The sequence below is a fragment of the Sminthopsis crassicaudata genome, chromosome 3 (assembly GCF_048593235.1).
Source record: "Sminthopsis crassicaudata isolate SCR6 chromosome 3, ASM4859323v1, whole genome shotgun sequence".
In the NCBI taxonomy this organism is placed as follows: Eukaryota; Metazoa; Chordata; class Mammalia; order Dasyuromorphia; family Dasyuridae; genus Sminthopsis; species Sminthopsis crassicaudata.
In genome coordinates, this window is record NC_133619.1 from 148,581,456 (window position 1) to 148,600,468 (window position 19,013).

Sequence of the window (19,013 nt, forward strand, 5' to 3'; positions counted from 1 at the left end):
AGAAGTATTGATATCTCTTTCAAATGGGTGCTTTAATCAATAGGGCTTGAAGATGCAGAGTGAAATATCTATTTGCTTGTTTGTTCTAAGTAGCTCTTACCTATTTATTTGCAAAAGTTAATTAAAGAGAATTTCCTCCACAAAGTGGAAAACTTTGCTTAAATATGTGGGAGGGGGAGGAATATAAATGTGTATCACATAAGTTGTCTTTAATTTCTTCCACTGTCTGTCCCACTTACATTTCCAGCCACATACACTCCCAACAATGTCTTTTTGCCACTTTCTCTGAGTAAGGCATGGTTATTGTTCAGTCATTTTTCAGTTGTGTCTGACTCTGTCATCTTATTTAGGGTTTTCTTGGCAAAGATACCGGAGTGGTTTGCCATTTCCTTTTACAGATGAGAAACTAAGGCAACAGAATTAGGTAACATGCTCAGGGTCACACAACTAGAACATATCTAAGGTCAGATTTGAATTCAGGAAGTTGAATCTTCTGGACTCCAAGTCTAGCATTCTTATTGCCTAGGTCAACTAGCTGTCAAAATGTTTATAGTAGTACTTTTTGTAATAACAAAGAAATGGAACTGAAGAGTGTCTAAACAAATTATGATACATAATGTAGGGATTTTTAACCTGGGATCCATGTGCTAACTTAAAAAATTTTGATAACTGTTATTTCAATATAATTAGTTTTCTTTGAAATCTTATGTATTTAAATTTTACATATAGTATATGTGTATATTTACATATTTTATACATAGAAATATATATGTTTCTGTGTATAATTCTATTATTTTATATTATGCAAAACATCATGCTGAGAAAGTCTCTACTCTTCACCAGACTGCCAAAAGGTTAAGTAAAGACAGTAAAAGTTGATTATTGTGCTGTATGAAACAACAAAAATTAAAAAAAGCATGAAAAGACTTATATAAACAGATACAAAGTAAGCAGAACTGGGAAACAGTATACATAATGGCTCTGTAACAGTATGAATGGAAGAATGATAATAAAATGTAGTGACATCTTTTATTTGGTGACAGCAAGATAGTGCAATAAATAGAGCACTGAACATGAAATTAGGAAAACCTGAATTCGAATCCAGCCTTAAGACACATTCTAGTTGTTTCCTCAACTGAAAACAGTGATAGTAACACTTCCTACCTTCCAGGAGAATCAAAAAAGATATTATTTATAAAACACTGAGTATAGTGCCTGGAATAAAGTAGGGTCATAATACATGCTTGTTTTCTTCCTTCTTTCTTTTTTTCCCCCTAAAAGCTAATTGAATTAATGAGCAATGGGCTGGGAATCAGGAAGATCAGACTCTTACTAGCTGCATGGGCTAGTCACTGAAGCCTGTTTGCTTCAACTTCCTCATCTGTTTAGCGATAAATAGATAGCGATTTCTGCACTGCTACATCTGCAGTCCTTCATGATCTTCATGTCACAGTGTTGCTTATTTTCTCCTGGGTCACTCTTCTGTTTTCTGTTTTCATGACGCTGCCTTCTGTTCTTAGGATTTTCCTCCTGTTTTGATCCCTCGTACTTGTTCTCCTTTGATGATGTCATTCAAGTGGTAAAGCAACCAACCAAGAATGTCCCCCCAAAGCTTTGTCCTGGGACCTCTCCCCTTTTCCTTCTATACTAACCTGTTTAGTGATATCATCAGTTCTCAGGGGTTCAACTGTAATGTCTATGAGGATAATCCTTAGATCTACTTATTCAGCCCTCTTCTCTTTCCTGAGCTACAACCATACTTCACTAACTGCTTTTCCTGTTTTAAACAGGATACTTGCCTAGAGTAGTGCTGATACATAGCTGGTGTGTAATAAATGACAATTGATTGATTTACCTCAAAGAGTCCAGAATGGGACTGAAAAATGTGGGGAAAATCAATAGTCTAGTAGCTTATCCAGAAATGGACATGGTAAGTACAAGATCATCAATTCTGGCATTTAGAAGAGCAACAATATCACATTTTAGCAGCAAAAGATCCAAATAGAAGGATATGAATCTCTCAATATGCACAGGATAAAAATTAATTAGGTCTGGTTCAGGGGCATATGTCCTAATCCCTCCTTTGGGAACACTGAGATTGGCAGGTTACTTGGGCTTGGGAATTCTGAGCTGTGGTAGGGCTATAATGCAATTAGGTGTCCACGTGAAGTCTGGCACTAATGTGATGAGAGCAGAGAGCCACCAGCTGCTCAAAGAGAAGCAAATGGGCCCATGCTGGAAACAGAGTAGGAAACAGAGCTCCCATGTCTAAAAGTTTTGGGATTAATCCCATGAGTGCCAGTGCTCTGCCTTTTGGATAATATAAGAAGATCTAGTCTTTAAAATATTTTTCAATTAGAAGGGGGTGAACTTGGGAGGAATGAAAATAGAACAAAGTAAAGCACAACTATTTTAGAAGGAAGAAGTCAAAATAAAAGGAGCAAGAAGATGGGAGATAAAAGAGAGGCAATAATCTTTAAAATTCATTCCATAAACGAGTAACTGATCCCAATTAATTTTAACTTCATAAAATTAAACAGGCCAATTCACCATGAAAATTACCTAGAATTTTTCAAAGATACAGTCTGACTTTAATTGAAACAGCATTAACACCATGTCAAAATAATTTCTTTTCAACAAAAACAAATCAATTTAATTATCTGATGTTATGTAAATAAAATAACCAGATGTCTTACTGAAATTTCCCACTTCTCATTGAAAATGCTCCTAAAAAAGAAAATTTTACCTCCTTCTCTGACAGTTATAAGGATCTGATTTGAACCTTTTAATGAAGTTGATACTGATGAAAATTAGTAAGAGTAGTGTTGAACTATTCCAATCTATTTAATGCAACTAAATAATCCTATATTAACAAATAATATTTATATAATCACATATTTACAAAAGACAATATAAAAGACACATTAAATTCTAAAATCAACATACTTGTAATTATTAGTGACTGAGTACTTTTGGGGGAAAAGATGAATAAAGAAAGTTATTCAAATAATGCAATTTAATTCATTTCAACAAGTATTTTGTGACACTTGTAATAAATTAAATCAGACACAAATATCTATATCATGAAACAAATTTTTTTTCTACGAGATTTCATCAAGAAAACACAGTAATATGAAAATCATTTTGGAATGTCTTAATGAAGTTCCACTTTCAGCCCAAATTCATTCATATCATGTTCTTTCTGAACTATTTAGTGTATCTTTTCCCTGATTCTTCAATAGTCAAATTGTCACATTGATTTATTTTTTTTCTAGTGAGGCGAGATAGGGATTACTGCTTTTGTTCCCCAACTCTCTATGCATGACATCTATTAGGTACTCAAGAAATGAAGTATCTGGTGAGGGGAAGATTTCTCATCCTCCAGGGCCTGAGTAACATAATTATATAAGGGCTGAAAGATATGCCAAGTGTTTTCACTTTTTTGCTCTCCTTCTGCTGCATCATTTTATCTCAAATGTCCCATCTTACAGATGTGTTATGTTACACCAAAAAACATGAATCAGTTCTCTTAAATGACTGAGCGAAAACTACTATTGTTTGAAGAAAGATACATTTAAGAGAAATTCTCTTTTGTATTTTTTTTACCTATTTCCACAATTTATGAGCTAGGTCCAACTATCCAATTATAGTTTATAATGTGAAATATAGAAGAATGTTCTTCTATTCGAAGAAAAAAAGAAGTAAAAATGTTATTTGGTAGTGAGGAGAAGAAGAAAAAGGGAAGGAATCAAGTTTTCAAAAATTCCAAGTCTTTTATTATTCAGCATTATTATCATGACTTTGGGAAAAGGTCACTGGAAAACCATTTCAATAAACCAGTTATGTGCTTACAAGTCATAGATATATAGATCTTCAGACACATAAAAGTGCGTTGTACTGCATATATTAGACTTCATAGTAAAAAAGGAAAAAGTGATGACCTTCACTAGACCTTCACTAGAAAACTGCATCTTTAAAAAAATAAACTTAGGGTACATACCAAAGTGAGATTCTTCAGGATGGCGTCGCTGAATGTGACTTTGCAGAAAAGCATGATTCATAAAAGCCTTTTCACAAAAATGACACTGTAAAATTGAAAGGTATATTTCTAAGTCACAACAAGAAGTACTCTTCCAATTAAATTTCAAAGAATATAAATGGCATATATTCATACCCCTCTTTTTTTTTCATCAAAAATTAACATTCTTGCTAGCAGAGAGGATCTATAGATGATACCAAAAACACCAGTGGAAAAGTCCAACAGTCCTTTCACACTAAATATGATGATAACTGTAATGCTGCCACAGCATTTGTTATTATTAGAATACAAAACACCTGTGACTAGTCATAGTTCAGCCTCAGACTCTTGGTCAATGATAAAGGCCCCCCCTCCTTTCCCACATCTACCCCAACACAAGGACTCCACTTCATATCTAGCATTTTAGATTGATCTGCCAGTTGCTGTGGTTTTCATCTTTCCAAATTGTATCAAAATAATATTATATCAAAATTGCATATATAATATATATTATATCAAAAATTATATATAATTATAAAATTATATCAAGAGGTTGCTTGTTTGAGACTGAAGCTCAGGAGAGAGAATGAGACTGGAGATTATATATACATTTTGTCAGTTGAAAAAGACAAAACAAAAATGACAAATTATCAAAACACAAGATAAATGACAAGGTGATGAGAGTAGCAAGTTGTTATTAATCAATTTGTGTCACCTGGTTCTAATGAATTGTATATCAGGGCAATGAAAGAATTTGAACATTATGAGATGTCCTCCCTTTCCTCTCCCCCACATTCCTTTGTAGAGGCCAGAGATTCATGGCCATGGAATATATGTATGTAGATTTTTTTCCCAATTAATTGATTGGTTTAGCTCATTTTTTCTCTTGCCTTTTCTTTAAAAATAAACCAAAACACAACACCAATATTCTTCATTATACAGGAAGCAAAGAGGAAAAGAGGAACAGATACAGAAAGAAATTTAGCCACTGTAAAAATAATAAATAATAAATATGTTTTTAAAATAAAAATCTCAAAGATGATTGCTATTGATCACTATGTTGGTGATTACTATGGAGAATAAGAAAGATATCATGGGATTTAGAGTCAACAAATGGGCCAATTTCCAGGGCAGGTTGAAGAAGGAAGATTTTCTAAGTATGGGTGAGTTTTGATCTAAATTCCTGACAAAACTCTAAAATGATAATACAAAGAAACGGTTTTGTTTCTGAGCCCTTAGAAAGAGAAAATGTGACCACTAAATCAGCATGGACTCATCAAATCATATAGGTCTCATCTCAAATTCTTTTGTGAGAGTTACTAGCCTGGGAAATCAATGAAATGCTTTAAATTTAGAAGACCTAGATTAGCAAAGCATTTAAATGAAGTCTCTGAAGATGTCATTGTGGAAAATATGGAGAAAAGAGGAGTGAAAGATGGTAAAGTTGCGTCAACTTGGAATTGTTTAAGTGATGATGATGCCTAAAGAGTAATGAACAAAAACAAGCCGAGAATAGATGATAGAGTGTCAGAGATCCTGCTCTTGATACTGTTTTGTGCAATGTATTTTACTAATGACACAGATAAAGCTACAGATGGCATACTTATCCAATTTGCAGATGATCCACTGCTCAGAAAGATGGCTAATAACACTAAATGACAGAATCAGGATCCAAAAAGATTGCAACAAGCTGGAAAGATAGGTCAAATCTGATAGGATTAAATTTAATCTGGATAAATGCAGTCTTGCATCTGGAATTTTAGAAATTAACAGCACCAATACAGTGTAAAAACAACATGTATGGAAACCAGTTAATACAGTAAAAAAACAAAACAAAACAAAACAAAACTCCTAGTTGTTTTAAAAAAAAAAAATCCTAGTTGTAACATGGAAGTCAAAAAAGGCAGATACAATCCTGAGTCATCATAACAGAAGATTTGTTTCTAAAACCATGGAAGTGATAGTCCCCAATATATGTAAAGTTTCCATATTCTGGGTGTCCTATTTAAAGAAGGGCATTGCCAAGCTGAAATGTACCCAAATATTAAATTTGATCAAGATAGAATTAGAATTTAAAATAATACTACACAAAGATCAATTGAAAGAACTGGGAAGGTGGGGAGAGGAGGAGTTAAAGACAACTGAAGTTTTTAAATATCTGAGGGATTGCTATGTAAAAGAAGAATTATTTGCCTATATTAGAACTGAATCCCTGCAGTCTCAACCCATGGACCTCACTACTAATTAACTCCTTTGGTCTGTGTTGAACCAGGCTTAATCATTCTTCTCCAGATGTTGCTTCCTACCTCTAACTCTCCTATAAGGATTCACACCCTGATTTCTGAACTTGGCTTTTTTAAAATGAATTTTTGGGCTCTTCTTGAATGACAATTTCTTTGTTGTGGAGACCATCTTCCCTGAAATGAAGGCCCCAACCAGAATTATGAAACTTACCCAAGAGCAACCTAAATTCACCTCCAGGCCACTCCCAAGTCAGGCTAAGCTATGAGAGAGCAAAATAGTAGACTTTCCAACTTTACAGCAGTCAGATAACTACTTATTTCTCCATATGTGTCTTTATATTCACGTATATAAAAAATGTTATTGCTCAATCATGTCTGACTCTCCATGACCCCATGAACCATGGGATTTTCTTGCCAAAAACACTGGAGTAGTTTTCTCTTTCCATTTCCAGTAGATTTCAGCAAACAGAGGCTAAATATTTTGTCCAGGATTGAATAGCTAGTGTCTGAGACTAGATTTGAATTCCAGTCTTTCTAACCCCAGGATCAGCACTTTATACCCTATATAAAACATGTACCCAGTGCTAAGTCCCTGGAGTACATTTGCATAACTAAAAAACATTACCATAAATTAGCCAATGGAAACTGTTCATAATTAGAGAGTCCCCTAACATAACCCCTTCTACGGCTTTTCAGAAATGCACTTTTCCAATAAACCTCCTTTAGCCTAAAATTAGAGACCATCCCTAAGACTTCTTTAGACTGAAAGTGGGAGCAAATGTGGCTATTCTGTCCACTGATTTCAAACTGCAAAAGATAATGTGGGTTTTTTTTGTTTGTTTGTTTTGTTTTTTACCTCAAGTCTCTTAAAATAAATACCGCCCCCCAGTCTTGAATTGCCATGGAATAGGTACCAAATTTGGAATCTGAAAAACTGGCATCAAATTCTGACACTGTTATTTACTACCTTTTAACCTAATGTGATTTTTACTATTGTTTAACCTTTTAGGAATTTAACCTCTTTGTGTTCTTTATCTATAAAATAAAAAGGTTAGATGAACTGATGTCTCAAAACCCTTCTCCCTCTAAATTCTCTGAACTATAAGAGCCTTAGCTGCTTTATCCAGGCAACAACATATCTCATATACATTTTTCTGTCTTGCACTAAACTGTGGGTTGCCTAGATATGGATTATAAATATCTACAGACCACATTTTAAGAACTATGTCCTCTGACTTTGTGAATGCCAGAATCAAATAGATGGCCCAGAAGTCCGTGAAATTATGAGTAGCCAGAAGGGAGTTTTGAAGGGACCTGAAAATGAGAGAAAACTAAAGGATCTTGAGGCATTTTATTTTTTCTTTTTCTCACAAAACTTTGTTAAGGAAGAGTTAGATCACAGAGTCAATGATTAGGGAAACGAAATGGGCCTCAGAGAGCCCATTTCTTTTATAGATGAGGAAACGGAGGCACAGGGCGGTTATGTGATTTGCCCAAGATTACACACATAGTAAGCAGTCAGGTCAGAACTTGAACCCAAATCCTGCGATTCTAAAGCCAATTCTTTTATGTACCGTGCTGACTTTCTTGTTGAGGCTGAGAGACTGGCAATTCAGGGTTAGATTATTCTAAAGAGCATATAGCATATGAACCAAGGGGCAAAAATTAAGCTATTTATAAAAATATTAATATCAGAAGCAGCCAAAACAGCAAATATAATCTTAAATTTCATTAATTCAATGATTTCATGTTTGAGGATATACTCCAAAGTGATCAAAGATAGAAAAGTCTACTATATACTAAAATATTCATGGCTGTTCTTTTGTGATAGCAGTGAAATGGAAATAAAGAGATGCATGTTGATTAGAAAACAAAAGAATAAACTATGAGAAAGGGATAAAAAACATATGCATTAAGAAATCATGGATATGAAAAATCCTGAGAACATGATATGATTTGGATAAACTTTTTTTTTTTTCCCCCTGAGGCTGGGGTTAAGTGACTTGCCCAGGGTCACACAGCTAGGAAGTGTTAAGTGCCTGAGACCAGATTTGAACTCGAGTCCTCCTGAATTCAGGGCTGGTGCTCTATCCACTGCACCATTTAGCTGCCCCCGATTTGGATAAACTCAAAGCAAAGAAAGCAGAACTAAAAAAATGGCATATACAATGTAAATGAAAAGACTGTTAAAATTTAAGATTATATAAGCAAGCTATCAAATCTTTTTAAACAAGAAAAAAAAAAACACCTTAGTGAAATAATACTTGTCTACAACAGACATATAATATTGGTTTATTGAACTGAATTTTATTTACCAAGAAAAAAAAAGGGAAAGCTTCACATAGGTACAATTATAGCAGAAATAAATAACTTCTGACCTTGAAGAAGACAGAAAAACATTGACTGAAGATAGAAGAGCTAGTGGCATAGTGGACAGAGCACTGGGTCTGGAGTCAGAAAGACCTGTTGCAATTTTGGCTTTAGGTATTTAATAGCTGTGTAACCCTGGGCAAATCACTTAACCTTATCTATATCTTAGTTTCCTCAATTATAAAATGAAGATAATAATAGTACATAACTTATTGGGTTCTGTTAGGATGATATAATATTTATAAAAGGGCTCTGTCCAATACATGGCACATATTGGGTGTTAAACAAATGCTTATTTCCTTCCCTGTAAAGAGTAAATAGAAGAATTTTTTTAAAAACAGTCCCAAGTCACATAATTGAAGGACATAACCCCATTCAACATCTGAAATGCAGCAATGAATTTGAAACAGCCTGGTATCCTGGAAAGACTACTAACTGCTCTGGGTTCAATTCTGCTTTCATATTTAATTTGAACCAGGTAGTCAGTTAACATCTCTAGCCCTCTCTTCCTAATTTATAAAATGAATCTACCTTTCCTCCTTTGATATTTGCTCCTTCTATATCTTAGATCCTGGTTGCTGTTCTCCCTATAGTCTTCCTCTTCATCACAACTGCCCTATACTTTTAATGACTTTTCAAACACCTTGACTTCCCAGTACATCAAACTTCCTAATTTCCAGGAGCCGCACTTTCTCTCCATTTCAATCTACATGCAGCTACAATCAATCCCTTAATATTTATTAAGCAGCTTCTATACATCAGGTCATGCTGAGCCTGGAGTCGGAAAGACTATCATTATGAGTTCACATCTAGTCTCAAACACTTACTAGAGTGTGACCCTTGGCAACCACTTAACCCTGGTTATGTCAGTTTTCTTGTCAAAGTGAACTGGAGAAGGAAATGGCAAATTTCTATAATCAAGTAATAAGAGAGCCACTTTAGCTTCTTGAGTATGGGAATGATATAATCAGATCTCTGCTTTAGGAATATCCCTTTGCTGACTCTGGACATAATCTTGCAAGAAGACAAATTAAAAAACAGCTGCAATAAGTAAGGAGTGAAGTGAAGTAATAAAGGGTGATAGCCATGTGAGTGACATGATATGAGAGATGCTGTGGAGGTTAAGTCAATAAGATTTGACAAGTGATTGTACAGATGAGGTTATGGAAAGATATAGGTTGCATATACAAATGTGGGAATCATAGCAGAGATGACAGTTGAACTCATGGAAGCTGATGAGATCAAGTGAGACAATACAGAAAGAAAAGAGGAGGCCCAAGGCAGAGTTCCATATATACACAAAAAAGGAGCCTGCATGGTAGTCCAGCAAAAGAGACTAGAAAGGAGTGATCAGCCAGATATGAGGAGTAGAAAAATTTCTGTCATATAACTCAAAAGTAACAGAATATTCAGGTGAAAAGTTGGAGGCCAACAGTATAAAATATTGCAAAATGATCAAGAATGAAGATTGAGACCATTGGATTTGGTGTTGGGCACAAAGCATGTGCTATTGTATAAATCAGAGTTATTATCAGTAGTAGTAGTAACAGCAGCAGTAGCAGCAGCAGTAGTAATAGAACTATCATTATTATTACTTGGAGAAGGCATGGTTTCAGTTGACTGATAAAGTTGGAAGTCAGATTGAAAAAAATGAAAAGAAAATAGAATCAATAAAAGCAAATAGCTTTTTCTAATGTTTCATTATTTAAAAAAAGGAAGCAGATTATTGGAAAGCAACTTTCAAGGGTCAGGGTTTTTTTAAATGTTTATGATGATGACTCAGGCATGTTTACAGTCAGCAGAATCAATGGACAGGGAAGGGCTTCAAGTGAAACATTATCACCCATTCTCCTTTTACTTTCTAAACTAAGGATTCTCAGCTTTTGGGGGGATCATGAACCCCTTTGAAATACGTTTTTTGAATAATTGAAGGAAAAGATAAATTTCAGTTAGAAGTAAATGAAAATAAAGATGTAATTCTCCCTCACCTAAGTGAATGAACCTATTGAAATCTATCTGAGACACAAGTTAAAAAGCCTACCCTAGTCTGACAAAGAGGTGACCTTTCTTGCCAAGTCTACTCTTTTATTTGACCCTTTGATCCTATCCCCTTTCAGGGGAATTGCCCCTTCAATCATCCCCTCCCCCAATCTTTACTCTCTATCTACTGTTTCCTTTCCTGCTTACATGCTCAGATCTACCCATTTGTAAAAATCTTCCCTCCACCTCTCATGTTGTCAAATCATAAACTTGTTTCTCCTCCTTTCTCTATTTGGCTCCAAGTCATTTACACTCATTACCTATACTTCCGCACTTTTCATTCACGGAGCCACTCCCACTTCTCCCTCCAATGATACCAATAATCTCTTAATTACAAAATTCAAATCTCCCTTCTCATACTTCTTTCCTTCTTACCCTCTCTTTTGATACCATTGGCCATCCATCCCCTCCTACTAGCTATGCTTACTTTTCTCTGCTTTCATGAGAGAGTTCTTTCCTGCTTTTTACCCCTCGCTTTCCAGTGGACCACTCAACTTTTTTTTTTTTTTGCCAGATGAACCTAGGTTTATTTTTCAACCACCAACATGTTAACCCCCCAGGTTAATTAAATATACTTTTCATAATATTCATAAGCAATTTTTTCTGATTAAGGTGCCATTAGAGAAGTTTTTGCAAGAAACCCTCATATAGTCCTTGCATTCATGAGCCATTAAATGAAAAGCACTCACTTAGGATATGCTTTTCAATTTTATCAATCTGATGTCCTTGTTTAGAAATTTCCTCAGGGTGGGGCAGCTAGGTGGCGCAGTGGATAGAGCACCTCCTGAATTCAGGAGGACCCGAGTTCAAATCTGGTCTCAGACACTTAACACTTGCTAGCTGTGTGACCCTGAGCAAGTCACTTAACCCCAGCCTTAAAAAAAAAAAAAAATTCCTGGGGGTAACTTATTTGCAGTTCTATCAACTTCCAGCTTCTTAATCAATAAGCATTTTTAAAGCACCTACTCTATGCTAGGCCTTGGGTACACAAAGAAAAAAGAATGACATGTTCTCTATTTAAAAATAACTATCATATGGCAATAAAAAATTTCAGAAAATTTAATATTTCAGGCCTTTAAATAATTTACTTCAATTGGAACATACACATACCCACACACACATATACACGTGACTATATTTAATTTTCTTTGTCATCAGTTATGAGGGATATGGAAAAGGATTTCTAGCATTATACCTTGAAGATGCTTCCAATAAAAAGCAATACCTGCTACTATTAAATTAATAATTCGTCTCTTAGTTTACAATGGAAGAATCTGCATGCCATCTGTTCATTAAGCCTATTCACCGGGAAGCCTTGGAAACTATTGCATTAATTGAACAAGGGTACTTCCCTCGTAGGGAAGATAGTAGTATCCCCGTAGTACGCATTCCAAGGACGAGTGGGGGTGGAGTTCGCCAAGGGCGCAGTCCCGCACAAAAAATTGGATTTTCACACAAAACAATACAGCATTCACCCAAAGGCTCATCGAGCGCAGTTGCCTACCTGGTAATAGCTGGCTTTTGCCTCAATCATCATCTGCTGGGTGGTGATCATCTTCTTCCTCCGCTTGCACTCGTCCTTCAGCTGCCTCATCTCCGCCCCCTGTTTGGCCAGCAACTTCTTGCTCTGCTCCACTTCGGCCAGGGCCAGGCGCAGTTTCTCCTCCAAGGCTTGCAGCTGGGCGGTGAGGAATTCCTGAGAGTGCAGCAGATATTCAATGGTGAATTGGGCCAGGCGGACGAGCTTCAGCAGCACCGGGTCCACGCCGGATTGGCAGTGATGACATTTCTCGTCTTCCAGCCTGCAGAAGGTGATGTTCATGATGTTCTCCTGCAGCGTGAGGAAGTCCAGCTCGCCAGCGACCTTGTCCACGTCGATCGCGCTGAGCCGCCTCCAGTCCACGCTCTCGAGCCGAGGCCGGAATTGGAAGAAGGGGAAGGGCCCCGCGCCGCCCGTGGCCATGCCGGCCACCCCGGACACACTGGAGCGGGCCGGGCAATGCAGCGTTGAGCTGGAAGTAGCCACCTGGCCCTCCTGGCCACCGGCGAACGGATAGTAGACGTGTTTCTGGAAGGGCTGCAGAGGGGGATGACAGGGAGGGAAAAGAAGAGAAACAACGGTGGCTGGAGGCTGGCCCCGAGCAGTGCTAAAAGGTTCGAGGGAGGCTGCTTGCAGGGACCCCGGAGCCGTTGCATACCCCGCCTCTCTGGAGGTCTCCCTCCAGCTTGCGGCGCGGCTTCAGCTTACCATGTTGGTGCGCCAATCCCTCCGCCACAGGAGGGGCGGGCGCTGATGCAGTCTCCTTAGCACCGACACTCCGCCGTGTCTCCGGTCTCCTCCTGGCTCCTCCGGCCGCCGCCGCCGCCGCCGCCGCCGCACTGTTGGTCCCGGGAAAAAGATGGTTTCCCAGGCGGCGGCGGCGGCCGGGGCTTTGGCCTAAGGTTCGGGCGTCCTGGCCGTTGTTATGGCAGCGCCCCGGGCTGCTTTAGCCCGGGGCCAGAAGAGAGACTGCTGCAGGAGCGCGCGCCGCTGCCCCTGCAAGGAAAGCAGGGGGCGTCCAGAGAGTAAGGGCACAGGGATAACCAACCAATCCCCCTCCACCCCACCCTCGAGGGTAACTGCAGCCCACTAGGAGTCCCCGCCTCACCCAGGGAAGCGCAGAGCTTCTGCTCCTGCTTCTAAGAGGAAACGCTAATTTGCACAAGTCTCCGACACATCTGGGGTTCTGGGTCCTGCTAACTGGTGGCCCCTCTGGTTTTTCCTTTGTCCGGTTCAATGAAAATCAAATGCTAAGCCTAAAAATATATCCACTTACCTTCTACAAAATTGCTAAGGGGGCATTCGAGTGTTGCTTTGAGTGGCAGGATTGGGGTAGAAAGGGTGGTGTGCAGAGAAATCCTGGGTTAATATTGCTTCGAATTTATATACAGAAGTGGTAAAGTCAAGATTTAACATATGGTACTCATAACCTAAGCTTACCTTGAAAACAAAGAGGAGGATGTGACAAGTGGGCAACATTTAAAAAATGCTGCATCTTAAAGACTGAAAAGTCTGCTCTGCACAGCAAATAAGGATTTGTACTGTTTGGTTTTAGTGAAATAAATCCCACCTGTTACAAGGGAGGATTTAAAACCTCCGGTGCCTTTAACAACAGGGGGAGCAATTTTCCAACCTAGACTAGGACGCACGTGTTTTGTTCTGGCTTTGAAACTAGTTATCTACTAACTTAAAAAAAAACAAAACAAAAAACAAATAAACATTGTATAAGACCTTTATCCAAAGATATGCCTACCTAGTTTGTAGAAATTGCTCATTTAAGCAAGGAAGTAATAAGCAAGGATTTTATTTTGTTGCTTTATTTTATTTTATTTTATTACTGTAAAATTTTGGTTTAATGAAAAAAATAACTTTATTTATTCGATCTCGTCTTTTTAAAACTACATCAATAAATGAACTTAATTTGTAATTTGTAACTAATTATACCAAAATGTCTTTACTGCTTTATACCACAAGTAAAATGTAAAACATTAAATAAGACATAGTTTGTAATTATAAGGCATTAACGGATTATATGCTTATAAAATTATTCTATATAGAATTGCAGATATGACCATACAATGACACTGAATATAAAGTTTTAATCATAAAGCTTATAGGAATTTTTTTCTTGCATTTGATTTTTTTAAAGTTACATTCCTGTGGATCAAAGCATAGCATTTTCAGCTTTTGTTCTGTTTTTACTTGTTTTTTCTTGTTTTTTTTTTTCTCTTTTAGTCAAATTTTATTTTGTGCAGCATGATGAATATGGAAATAAGTCTAGAAGGATTGCACATATTTAACCTATATCAGATTGCTGCTGTTCTGGGGAGGAAAAAGAAAAGGAAGAAAAATTTGGAACATAAGATTGTGCAAAGGTGAATGTTGAAAACTATCTTTCCATGTATTTAGAAAAATAAAATACTATTTTTAAAAGAATTTTTAAAAATAAAATTACATTCCCTTATAATACTGACTTAAGGAGTCTTTTTTTCTTCCATGGGTTTTCAACACAAATATAAGGATATTTAAAGAAAAACAAAGCAATTAGTAGTGTAATAGATGGAGACCTGAACTTGTAGTCAGAAAGTCCTGAGTTCACATCCAGCCTCCAGGGCTCACTAGCTGTGTGATCCTTACCCAGGGTAAGATAAAGAAACTGTTTGCCTCAGTTTCCTGGACTGTAAAATAGGAATAATAATAGCACCTCCTTTCTAGTGTTGTGTGGTTCAAATAAGATATTTGTAAAGTTCCTGGAACACAGTAAACACTTACTAAATGCTTATTCCTACTACCATCTCCTCAAGGTCACTATTAATTTCTCCTGCAATAAGATAGTTTTTCAAAATTTTGAAACTTATATGTAGAGGGAGGGTCAGATGGTCAAAAAAAAAAAATTACAGGTAAGAGAAACAACTATACCAAGTAGCCTAGATCAGTGATAACAACTTAATAACTAGAAAGATTAAAAGGAAATAAAATAGTTAATAATATGGAATGGAGGGAGAAGGAAAATAGTTACTAATATAGCATGGGGATTGGACCTGAGATTTCAATGGTATGGAGAAATCTGATTGAGCAAATTCTTACTAATGTAGGTCAGAACCTTCTCTGGCCTACTTCAAACATTTACTAAGATTGTGACCTGCCCAGGATTACATAGCTACTATGCGTCGGACTTGGGACTTGAATGTTAAGGACCAAGCCTAAGTGCACTGTAAGGGGCGGATCAAATCTCCGAGAGCCTCCAAGGTTGTGAACATCTGAAGGAGTTGCAAAGCAGCCTTTACTGACACAGATGTTGCTTGTGGAATGGGAAATAAATTGGAGGCAGAGGAGAGAGGTCAGACAATGCAACGGCCTCTCAGTGGGGAGGTCAGAGAACAAGTCCCTCTCAGCCTCCATGAATCACCATCATCCTCTCACAAGAAGAAAAGGTCTAACAGAGGTAAAGCAAAGTTACATATTGTGTTCCCAACAGTTGAACACGTTTTTCTAGCTTCAAGGTTTCTTTCCACTACGCTACAGCCTTTGCAATTGATTCAGAATAGTCCTACAGCTGGAACTCTCCCAAGAAGTAATATTGCATGGAAGGAAAAGATTTTAAGTTTTCTTGACAATATGAAAAAGGAAAAAAATGTCCAGGAAAAATCATACTGTCGAGGAAATGAAGGCATGCGTGTTGGCAATTCTTAGCCCTACTCGTTTTTCTTCAATCTATGGCCTTTGCAATGGAAAAATATGATTAACCAATAACAGGGGAAGAAACAGACACTCGTCCCGAATTTTTAAGAAGGAATACTTTAAGGTAGAAGAAGAGAAGGGGAAACTCGTTTCTAATCGGGGAATGCTCTGCTCATTTCTATGAATCCTCCACCAACACTTTGGCCCTGTGCCGGTCTGGTCTGACTTCGGTCACAAAATGGCTGGGCCAGTAAAGAGGGGAGAAAAAGCATTCTCCTCCCCAAGCTCATCCCCACCGGGTGCCCAGACATCTGGGACCTTAGGCGGAGGCCTCCCTCTACTGGGCGCAATGTGCATAACACCACTTAACCATCGGCCCTTTACGCTACCCCACAGCGGTACTTGTTCCCAAAAAACAATGGTTGCAGTGAGGGGAGTTCCGGTCGGGCTTCTATCCTCCCACCCCACCCGCAATTAAAAGGAGAGTAGGGAATAGAAGCCACCACAGCCACGCGTGAGGAGGGTGCAAACGGAAACAGCAGACTAATCTCTATCTTAAAGACGCGAGGATATGGAAGGAGGCTGTCTGGCTTCAGGGGGCTCAAGCAAATAGTACCATTCACAGACTTAACTCCCTGGTGCACCCTCCCTCCTGCCTTCCATTCTCCACTCCAGTACCCCCATCCCAACCGAGAGCCCTCGTCTCTCAATCCTTATCTGGCAGTAGCTCTAGAGCATCCCGGCCCAGCCGTGGAAGAGGCATAGGAGGAGGAGGAAGAGGGTGGCATGCGGCCGTGCGGCCGGAGCTTTCCCACCGGGGTACAGACCCCCCAAGGAAGCAAAGAAGGGGCTTGAGGCTGAAAAAGGATCCTGCTGACTCCCTTTCTTTCAGATCTGACAATGAGCTAGATCCCTGAACTGAGGAGAAACGGAATGATTGAAGCCTTACCTAACCCTCTGGCCGTCTGGAACTGTGTTGAAAACAGCTTCCCTTCCAAACTCAGGCTTCTCCACGCCCTCCCTTCCGTTCTCTCCTCTCCTCTCCTTCTCCTCCTTTTCGGCAAGCTGGACTGAGCTGTGCGCATACCGCAGCACTAAAACATCCTCCACCAATCCAGCCGCTTGTTCAGACACGTGGTTCCTTGTGCTGGAGCTGGATGCTCCTAACCCTGGAGAACACTTTTCAAAAAGAAACCGTGTACAGACTTGCTTAATTGGGCTTGGTACGCATCAAGATCTGGGCTGGACTAAAGTAAAATTGTAAGACAGACGTAAACTGTCTTTGGCGCCAGCCCTACCCTAGTACTCTAGCTGATCTCTTTTCCATTCATCTTTTCACCCATACTCCCCTACCCAACCCCACACTCTCTGATAGTCTTGTCTTTAAAGAATTTTTCCCTCTTACTAGTACTCAATTATTACATTTAAGATGTTAGCTAATAATGGCCTTAGGGTGGTAGCCTCCCCAAGAAGTGTATATGCATTTGAATCATAGAAATTCATAGCTGTAAAAGATCTAATAAACTACCTGTTTAACCACTTGCTTTTATAGATGAGGAAACCTAGGTGAGGGTGTTGAAGCCCAAAATTGATGGCCTTAGGAGGACTAGACTTCAGTTTTCTTTTCTTACTACAGATTTCTGAGGAATGATGGAACTTAAGAACATTAACATTATCTAATAATGAAATGTCAGTCTAGTATTAGGAAATGGAAAAAAATATTTGGGGACAAGATTATCAAATCAGATCATATTTTCACCATTTACTTCAGCTATTCACAAAAATGGCTTTGAGAGTTGTTGTTGTTGTTGTTTTTTTAATAGCTTTTTATTTACAAGATATATGCATGGGTAATTTTACAGCACTGACAATTGCCAAGCCTTTCATTACAATTTTTCCCCTCCTTCCCTCCATCCCTCTCCCCCAGATGGCAGGTTGATCAATACATGTTACATGTGTTAAAGTATATATTAAATAGAATATATGTGTACATGTCCAAACAGTTATTTTGCTGTATAAAAAGAATTGGACTTTGAAACAGTGTACAATTAGCGTGTGAAGGAAATAAAAAATGTAGGAGGACAAAAATAGGGGTATTGGGAATTCTATGTAGTGGTTCATAGTCATCTCCCAGAGTTCTTTCGCTGGGTGTAACTGGTTCAGTTCATTACTGCTCTATTGGAACTGATTTGGTTCATCTCATTGTTGGAGAGGGTCACATCCATCAGAATTGATCATCATAGAGTATTGTTGTTGAAGTATATAATGATCTCCTGGTCCTCATTTCACTCAGCATCAGTTCATGTAAGTCTCTCCAGGCCTTTCTGAAATCATCCTGCTGTTCATTTCTTACAGAACAATAATATTCCATAATATTCATATACCACAATGTATTCAACCGTTCTCTAATTGAGGGGCATCTGTAAAGGTCCTGTTGTCTCTCAATTGTAATTCTTCTCTGGGAGGAGGTTTCTTTTCTCTGTGAATCTTTTTCTCTGTCGTCTTCTTCCCCTCCAAAAGTATGGGATTGCTGGATTTGTGAATCCACAGGACACCTTCTCCTTGACCCAATCCAGAACTGACTTTCCAGACTCTAACTTCTTCTTTTATCCTCCCAGAGAATGGGTGTGGAATAACTCAGGGGCTTGTGGGAAAAATACTTCAACTTTCTCCTCTTAAACATGTAAACTCCTCCCCAGAAGTCCAAAGGGGCCATCTCCCCTTAAAGGCCGGAACCAAAGATGTGAACTAGAGAATTGTTAAGTACCGACTTAGCACTTAGTAAGAACCTAACAGGCATTCACTCAGTTTCCAGTTTCTAGCCACTACAAAGAGGGCTGCCACAAACATTCTTGCACATACTTCCCTTTCCCTTCTTTAAGATCTCTTTGGGATGTAAGCCCAATAATAACACTGCTGGATCAAAGGTTATGCACAATTTGATAACTTTTTGAGCATAGTTCCAAATTCCTCTCCAGAATGGCTGGATGTATTCACAATGCCACCAACAATGTATCAGTGTCCCCATTTTCCCACATCCCCTCCAACATTCTGCATTATCTTTTCCTGTCATTCTAGCCAATCTGACAGGTGTGTAGTGGTACTCAGAGTTATTTTAATT

The 19,013-nt window shown here is 38.3% G+C and overlaps 1 protein-coding gene across 5 annotated transcripts in view; it reads right to left on the reverse strand.

Annotated features, from left to right (window-relative positions):
* Positions 1-16,938, reverse strand: part of DZIP1 (DAZ interacting zinc finger protein 1) — a 102,105-nt gene extending 85,167 nt beyond the window's left edge. For 4 of the 5 annotated variants that reach the window (XM_074299362.1, XM_074299365.1, XM_074299363.1 and 1 more), the window contains exons 1-3: positions 12,920-13,126; positions 12,176-12,748; positions 4,001-4,085 (exon numbers count right to left, since the gene is read on the reverse strand). In XM_074299362.1, the coding sequence (XP_074155463.1) occupies positions 4,001-4,085; positions 12,176-12,748; positions 12,920-12,922 (661 nt within the window). In that variant the 5' untranslated portion in view covers positions 12,923-13,126. Of the gene's footprint in view, positions 1-4,000; positions 4,086-12,175; positions 12,749-12,919; positions 13,127-16,841 lie in introns of those variants that run through there. The other variant, XM_074299366.1, reaches the window with a different exon arrangement.
* Between the last annotated feature and the right edge of the window lie 2,075 nt (positions 16,939-19,013).